At 37.4% G+C, this 9,381-nt stretch overlaps 1 protein-coding gene across 1 annotated transcript; it reads left to right on the top strand.

The window, feature by feature from the left end:
* Positions 1 to 303: 303 nt before the first annotated feature.
* LOC140240972 (GDP-fucose protein O-fucosyltransferase 1-like) lies at positions 304 to 8,643 on the top strand. The gene is made up of 7 exons (XM_072320745.1): positions 304 to 410; positions 887 to 1,002; positions 1,562 to 1,685; positions 3,025 to 3,190; positions 4,902 to 5,097; positions 5,509 to 5,739; positions 8,436 to 8,643. Exons 1-7 carry the CDS (start codon positions 407 to 409, stop codon positions 8,631 to 8,633), a joined length of 1,035 nt encoding a protein of 344 aa, XP_072176846.1. The 5' UTR covers positions 304 to 406; the 3' UTR covers positions 8,634 to 8,643.
* Positions 8,644 to 9,381: the final 738 nt, after the last annotated feature.

Raw genomic sequence — 9,381 nt, 5'->3', positions numbered from 1 at the left:
CATATCAAAAAGAGGAAAATATATTTCCTCACAATACCACAAGAAATACAGTAGACCTGTTTTTTAAGATTATCAGTTATCACATATATTTTAGTTAATATATTCTTTCTTTTTTAGCAGCTTCAGTCTCAAAAACCGGGTATCTCAAGTTGATTAGGATAGATGCATCTGTTTTGTTTTTGTGTTTGATTTATTCTTTTTGCATTTAAACTCTTCATTTAATGACTGTGTCACAGTGACCTTGTGTGTTCTTTTGACTTTGAACAGGTGGTAACACATAGCGATGGCTGAGAATCATGTGAAGGGATTTGTACTCCTGCTCGCATCATCACTGCTAGCCTACAGTCAAGCCTCAAACACAGTGGACAAAATTGACCCAAATGGTTACGTAACATATTGCCCATGTATGGGTAAGTACGAGGCCAGTAAGAATGGGTTTTACAGCTAGTTTTTGATATTGTTTACAATGCTATGATTTACAGTTTGTCTCCTTTGCAGCCAAGTTTTGATGATGTGTAGGAATTATATGCAGGATGGAACAGCAGAGCATCCTTTAATTAAGGTCATGACAAAAAGCAAAGTTCCTTAAACCATTTCAATTGATTGTAGCAGAATAGTTTGTAAATACGTAGTTTAACTTTGTGAAATTCTATGACTATTTCTTTGGTGTGCTTGCCCTTCCCCCCCCCCCCCCTCCAAAAAAAAAAAAAGATCAACAACAAACTAATGGTAGCAATGATAATGAATAAGAACTGGAGTACTTTTCATGTTTAATGTGTACCTTATTTGCAGTCTTCAGTTGGCGTAGCAGTAACTCCTTTTTACAGTTACCAAACAATGTTGATCTCTTCATTGATTTTTCTCGCTGCTTAATTTTCTTTGCCAGGTCGTTTTGGGAATCAGGCGGATCATTTTCTCGGAGCTCTCTCATTTGCCCATGGCCTAGACAGAACCTTGATTTTGCCACCATGGGTAGAATACCCTGGTCACATCAGAGGCTCAGTAAGTAACTGACCACTTCATGCATTTTATTTGTTTCTTTTTACATTAATTTTGATTGTTTTTCATGTGAGCATGCCATGCAGTACCCTTCAAGGTATAATGAAGTATATACTAACCTCTATAGGAAGATTTGGTGTCAGACATATGGCATTTAATACTTAGTAATTTGGCTAGTTTTCTCAATAAGACAAAGTGGCAATTGTAAACAGATGTTTTTTGGACTGTGGCACCAAGCTGATGTAACAATGATTATCAACCCAACTATTCTGTACCCAATACAACATATCTCAACACTGATATGAGGGAATCCTCCTAGATTAGAACCTATAGTGCTAGTAAAGCAAAGTTGACATTAGTTCATATCACTTTGAGCCAAGAAGATACAAGTCATACATGCATTGCATGAATGTTCATTTCCTTCTTATTGTGACCAATATGACATATTTGCACAAACAAAAGTGTGAATCTAAGTTGTTAGCCTGTGACCCCCTCCCCCCCCCCCCACCCATATACAATGTAGATGGCTAGACTTCACTACTTGCATTGTAATGATCCGTAGGTTCAAATCCCATTTGATGACTACTTCAAAGTGGAGCCCCTCAGGGAGTATCATCGGGTCATCACCATGGATACATTCATGAAAGAGCTGGCGCCAACGCTATGGCCCAAAGGGAAGCGAACAGGTGAGAGGGAATGTGATGTACTTCACATCATTAGCAAGGTTACCCCTACATGAATGATATTGTTTTGATTTACACTGGTCATCCACTTATCACCCTGCGGAATTTTGATTCAAAATATCTTTTCAATCCCAACGTAAAACTATGTAAATTGTCAGGAATTGCATGTAGCATCCCACAGCTTGAACTGTCCACACCAGTGAATAAATAATTGAAGAATATTGTAATGAATCCAGTCAGACTCAATGGCCCGAATTCACGAAGGTGGTACAAATGAAACCATGGTTTAAACCATGGACAAAAACCATGGAGCGCCAGGTGTCGCATGGAATATTTTGTTACGAAATCAGTCATTTCGTCGATGAAATGATTATTTTGTAATGAAATAACAATGTTTTGTAACTAAATGAACATTTCATCCACGAAATGATAATTTAGTTAACGAAGCGGTTTGTCGACGAAATGACCAATTTCGTAGCGAAATATTCCATGCGACACTTGGCGCTCCATGGTTTTTGTCCATGGTTTAAACCATGGTTTCATTTGTACCACCTTCGTGAATTCGGGCCAATCTGTTTTCCATTTCCCTACAAGTTCAGCTCTCCTCAATGATTCTCATTAAAGGACAAGTTCACCTTCATAAACATAAGGATTGAGAGAATGCAGCAATATTAGTAGAACGCATCAGTGAAAGTTTGAGGAAAATTGAACAATCGATGCAAAAGTTATGAATTTTTAAATTTTTTGCAATGGAACCGCTGGATGAGGAGACTATTGAGGCTCGTGATGTCATATGAGTACAACAGTATAAAGAAAATGTAAAGAAAATTCAACATATTATCACTTTTTTCGCATAATAAAAGAGCACTTGACTTGCCTCTTTCTAAAGGCAATGGGAATAATATTACCCATAACATATGTCAGTAATGAGTCGAGGGAATGTGTACTTTTTTCAAAAGATGAAATTTTGTGAAATTCTCTTTATATTTTCCTGATATTGTTGTACGCATGTGACATCATACACTGCAGTAGTCTTCTCATCCAGCGGTGACTGCACAAAAACTTCAAAAATTCATAACTTTTGAACGGATTGTCCGATTTTCCTCAAACTTTCAATGATGTGTTCTACTAATATTGCTACATTCTCTCAATCCTTATGTTAATGAAGGTGAACTTGTCCTTTAATTTTTTGCATGTGCTTGTATTTTTGCTTGTCTACAGTCCAGTTCTTGCTGTATTTCTCTTTAAAGACAAGTCCCGAAAGGCCTTACTATATTTTGTCACTGTGTATCTTTTCGATTTATTCATTTTTTATTTGTATTCATTTGATGCCCACTTCCAGGCTTTTGCTACAGATACCGTGATGGTAAAGACTGTAAAATGAAGGAGGGTAATCCTTTTGGTCCCTTTTGGGACAACATCAACGTCGACTTCGACAACTACGAGGAGTTTGGACCTCTCTCGTACAACACGCATTTACCATCAGTACGAGCAGCATGGGAAAAGAGGTAAGGCATCACACTTGGTGCCCTACATATACAGATATCTAAAGCACTACGAAATGAGAGTTTGTATCTTTAAACAGAATGTCTGGGGTTCAAATCCTGCCCAGTGCATTCATCCTTGGACAATAACTTTTACTTACAAATATCCCCCCTGACCCTGAGTCTGAAAATGGGTATTATTTTCATTACTGTCATTCATAATAGTGATCATTGTACTGGTAATGATAATTTCATCAAGTTAGCAGTAAGAGTACTGCATTGCTACCTGGCAATATCATTGTTATTTACATTATTATCACATCAGTTGTATTGTTTAGAGAGAAAAAAAAAGCATACAGTATGACCCTCCAAATCAAATTGGCTAGGCTTTTCACAAAAGTAAGAGCTTTAGAGATGTGTGTGCAGGGGAATCATGCTTAGTGCTCCTTTGGTAATGAAAGGTTTTATTAAGTTGATAATCTTTTATATTTAAATGGCACATTAACTCTTTGGGCCCCATGGAAGCAGATGATAATCAGTTGACGATAATTGGATATATTTGCCATTCGTCATACAATTGCCCTTTTAGAACAATTCTTTGTTATCTTTCTTTAATAGTCCCTGTTCAATTTATTTTGTTTCCGAACTACATGCAGAAAGCAAAGTTTATCTGCTATCATCAGCAGTTGCCTTCTTTCCTCAGCATTATTTGGTTCAACTGTGAAATAATTACAATTTTTTTTTTTTTTACTTTGAATTTGTGACAGTGTGTAAAACATATTTTTCAAATACAACTAGATGTGTATGGTGTGGTTTAGAATATAATTCTTTATTCATTTTTGACATGTTTAATCAAATTTAAAGAATGCTTGATATTCAGTAGCTTCATTATTATCTTGAGATATCTTATAAAAGCCCCTACAGGGTCTCATGGAAAACTGGCTGCTTTTATGAGACCCAAGATTCGAATTACTACCTTTCCAATTTCCTTAGTAATAGCCAACATTTGATAACACAATTTGCTACCAAGTAATGTTACATCTTGTTAAAATCTGACATGGTTTTTTGGTCAGGAAAACAATGACATCCTGTGTATAATTTAATTATAGCAGCGTGACACCATGGTCAACCAGTTACTAGGCCCAAAATATCATTATGTACTGCTACTGACAATGCTTCACTGGGATTCACAAGCAATTGTCTCACTCCATCATTAGGGAGCTTTAGATTTGCGGCGCGGACGTTTTGAGACGACGAGTGCGTTGGACGTTCTCCTCTCCCCCTGCGTTGTGCTGCAAAGTACCTTTAGATTACGCTGGGATGCAACGTATACAAAATAAAATGGTGCCCCTGTATAATCTGTGCACCAGGTAGCTCTCTACGTCATGAATTGAGCGGACGTAAATATAGCCCAGAACGCATAGTGAAAAACTCATACAACAAGCTATAAATAGATTGACTTTAAGCGCGCTTTTGCGCATGCTCAGAACCTGTTTTTTTTCCTCTGAACGTCCTCGTCACGAAAATCTAAAGCTCCCTATTAATCCGTTGAGAACGAGTCCCGAGTACACTCGGGCAAGTGTCTATGGGAAATGCGTGTTGTAGCAAAATCAGTCCGTCCTCAACAGGTTAACCCTCTGTGTGCTTTGAGTACCGATTGGCACAGAAAAGACCATAGCATTGTTGCACTGTCCAAAGTGCCAGACACAGAAATGGTTAATTCTTCACTCGCCAGATTTCCAGTGACAGAGTACCCCGTGCTGGCCATGTCTGGGGCTCCTGCCTCCTTCCCGGTCACTGAGGCGAACCGCCCTCTTCACCGCTTCCTGCACTGGTCAGACCAGGTGGAGGAGAAGGTGAACGCCTTCATCCGGGAACATCTTTCTACCGGCCCTTTTGTCGGCATCCACATGAGGATTGGTTCAGACTGGGTAAGAGCTGGCCGCCTTCCACTGCTCGTTCACACCGGAGTCAGAATTTAGTCTTTAGCTGTGTTACAACCAAATGATGCAATGTCATTAATTTCTATGATTGAAAGATTCAATCTTACCATCACCTCAGTTGGTTTTACAGGAGAGTCAAAAGTGATACTTTAGTTTTGTGCCATGCCTGTTAAAGATTGTTCACCTGTCATCCAGACACCACATTCTTATTTAGTACTACCTAGTGTACTTACGAATTGATAACCAAACATAACAGAAGTTCATGTGGTCAAAATGAAAATCATTTTACTCTTGTTTGGAGCTTCTATCACATCATAAAAATTGTGAAGCATAAACAGAATGCCCACCCTACCAAAATATTCTACAATAAATGTACTGTCATGGCTTTACACCGTACAGGTCAACGCATGTAAGCACGCTTCAAGCTCGCGGCAAATGTTTGCCTCACCCCAGTGCCTCGGCCCCAACAACGAATACGGCGAGGTCACCGACGACCTCTGCATGCCTCCACGGAAAGTGGTCATCAAGCAGATTAAGGATGCGGTGAAGAAGGTGAAGGCCACGGCGGTGTTTGTGGCGTCCGACGTCGACCCAAATATAAAGGAGCTGCAGGCAGCCCTACCTAAAAAGGTGATGCTGCTTCCTGAGAAAGTCATGTATAAAAATCACATACCAACTTTCATCCAGTAGAAAAATTCCCCTTGTTCGTAATCTCTACTGGAAAAACCACTGTTGTAATCAAGATATATTTTGTTGTATAATCAAGATATATTTTGTTAACTGATCAAGATATATTTTGTTTTTTATGCCTCCGCCACGAAGTGGTGCCAGAGGCATTATGTTTTCGGGTTTTCCGTCCATCCGTCCTTCCGTCCGTCCTTCCATCCGTCCGTCCGTCCTTCCGTCCGTCCGTAATGAATTTTGTGGACAAGGTAACTATCAAAACCTGTTGAGGTATCCTAATGAAACTTGGCATGTATGTGTATTAGGGGGTGAAGTTGTGCCTATCAACTTTTGGGTGCACATGCTCAAGGTCAAAGGTCAAGGTCAAATACATAAAATTTCACTATTTCCACCATATCTATTGAATGCCTGAAGATATTTTCTTGAAACTTAGTGTGTACATGTTTTACCTAATTAAGATTCTCTGGTGAAAGTTTGCGTCATGAGGTCAAAGGTCAAAAGGTCAGGGTCAAATACATGAAATTTCACTATTTTCGCCATATCTATTGAATGCCTGAAGATATTTTCTTGAAACTTAGTGTATACATGTATTACTCAATTAAGATTCTCTGGTGAAAGTTTGGGTCATGAGGTCAAAGGTCAAAGGTCAAAAGGTCAAGTAAAAATATCAAAACTTCTTTTTTTTCTCTGTGCCTTGGAAAATTGTTCAAGGTATCTTCATGGAACATAGTATATACATGTACTGACTGGAAGTGATTATCTAGAGAATGTAGGGTTCATGGGGTCAAAGGTCAGGGGTCAAAGGTCAAGTGCAACACTTCAAAATTTTACTATTTCCCTCATATTTATGTAATGCCAGCAGGGTTATTATATTTTTACACTTGGTGCATGCATGTGTAACCTAATAGAAATTCTCTGGAAAGTTTTTTTTTTCTTCTTTTTTTGCCTCAAAGGTCAAAAGGTCAAAGATCAAGTGAAAGTGCTGAACTAACTTTTTCCTCCATATCTCGAAGTGGCTCAAGTTATCTTGAAACTACATATTATGCATGTTCTACCTGAAAGTGATTATCTTATGAATTTTAGGGTCAAGGGCCAGATGAAAATGGTAACAATTTACTATTCAATTCAGAAATTGCACTTTTTCTCCACACCTGTACCTTGAAAATTACTCAATGCCTAAATGTATGAATGGGTCAAAGTCAAGTTAAAGTCCTTAAATCCCTAGATACATGCTCTCCTATTCATCCAATTAAACCTAGGTCAAGGAAGGTGAACATTCAACACATCTGTGACAAACTTGTCATTTCAATATTATGCCAATTTTGTGAAAATGTAATCACACATTGTCCACATGTACTATCTAGACCTATTGGGAAAATCATGCATTATGGCGGAGGCATACCAGTCGCCAAAGCGACATTTCTAGTTACAATACTGCAGAGATTTAAGGTGATTAAGTTTGATTAGCCCTATTTCAAAAATTAAACATAATTAGAACTTAAAACTTTCAGGATATGTAGCCCACATATATGAGAGACAGTGGAGATAAAATCATATGAAACCTTACATTTTTCATGTATATTTTAAACAATATGCCTTAAAAATTGACCATTTTAGGACACCAAATTTGTGACATGATTTGTACCCCTAAGATCAAATGCATCATGCTCAACTAAATTATATATTTCTATGAGTGTTTTTGACTGATCATATTCCAGAACATGCCTATTTAGAATGACATGTAAAAAAAATCCTGTTAATAAACCTTTTTCATTCCTAAAATGCCATTATAAACAGTGCGTGACGCGTGTTACGCTTGGTGTCCACGCGACAACCGTTACACAGAGATCCTAGAAAAGGTTGATCGGAATTCTGGAAATCCAGGCATTTTTGCTGTTTTAATGAGCTCAATGGGGGATGAAAAATATGTAACTTTTGTTCCAAAATATTAACATCATCTTCATGTCAAAATTAACAATGGTAAATCAGCAATTTTTTTTTGGTGTCCAGTGTAACCACCGTTACACATGAAGATTTGATCTTTTATTTTGTACATTTCCAATACTATTTACTGGCCTTTCTGATTTTTTTGATTTCCTTTCCAGGATAGGTATCCAAAAGAAAAAAAATATAAATTATACAAAATATTTGGGAAGAAACTATTTGCCTCTTTTTCTGTGGTGTCCAACCGCGACGCATGTTGCGACACGCGTTATGCATATTTGGAAAATGCCTAAAATATGTACAAACAGTAAAATTCTGCACTATTGTCACAATACATTAGTTACATTATTAACAAATCAAGTTTATAAATATTTTGTGATCAACAATATGTGTTTAGAATTATTTTCAATATTCTATGTAACGGTTGTTACATAGGACACCAAGCATTTTCAGTGGATTTCCCTATAGGAATGTACAGAAAATAAAATTTTTCTGATTTAATTTTTTACAGAGCTTTTTTTGTGCACTGTCTCTCTGTACAATCCTGAATATCAAGAAGTCATTACTCATTAAAATGAAGCTTATTTTGAGGTCATTCTAGTGGAATTTAATTTGTAGTACAATGTCACACTTTTGGTTGCAGTATTGTAAAAATACACATGTAATTTTTTTTTTTTTCACCCCCTCACACATTTCAGGTCAAAGTGATTCAGAACAAGCCAGCTAATCCGCACATGGACCTTGCAATATTGGCCAAGTCTGACCACTACATCTGTAATTGCATCTCGACTTTCTCCGCTTTCGCCAAGCGAGAGCGAGACGCTGCCGGGAAGCCATCTTCTTTCTGGGTATTCAGCAAAACTTCCAAGAAGTCAAAGTCTCAAGATGAGTTATGATGTACACCCCTACCGTACAGCAATTGAAATATTATATGTTAGGTCAGGAGGCCATATATGGGGTCATGGATCGAGAAGATAAATGTCAGGGTTTGTGGTTTCACATTGAGTTGCCTCAACTCCCGGATTTAGGGAATAGATGGCGCATATGGAAATAATAAAAAATTAAGTTTGTGTAAATATATGTTTCAAGGTTGGGGAGTAGAGGGGTCAGATTGTGTGATGATGCCTTTCATAACTGTTTCAAGGGTTCTCGAAGCTTTCCATATTTAAGATATTTTGTAAGATATCACAGATTTCTTTAGAGCATAAGATTACAGGGTAATGCCCCTTTTTGATATTTTTAACCAAATATCAATCCATGCCCTTTTGCCTGAAATCTCTTCTCAATGATTATTAAAGAAAATGAAAATTCCTGTGTTTTCGAGGAATACAATTTTTCTGTCATACTCTGAATAAACAATGTTACTGAACTTAACAGGAAACATGTTCTCCAAAGACACAGCAACAGTAGCTAATAAGTTTGGTTTTATAAAGTGAGTGAGATTGTCAGTTATTTTTTTTATTTTTTTTTTTAATTCACAAATGCAAACTTCAACTTCATTGCAGATGAGCTTTGGTTCTTGAATGGTTCCCCCTCCCTCTTTAGAATATGTGTACACATATTTGTCATAATGCCCAGAGGGGATGTTCTCTAAGAGAAGTAGGGATAAAACAACACTCACCAGTAGTTTGATTTGATATTATT

This window comes from Diadema setosum, chromosome 17 (assembly GCF_964275005.1).
Source record: "Diadema setosum chromosome 17, eeDiaSeto1, whole genome shotgun sequence".
NCBI classification, from domain to species: domain Eukaryota; kingdom Metazoa; phylum Echinodermata; class Echinoidea; order Diadematoida; family Diadematidae; genus Diadema; species Diadema setosum.
This window is presented reverse-complemented; position numbering and strand designations above follow the sequence as displayed.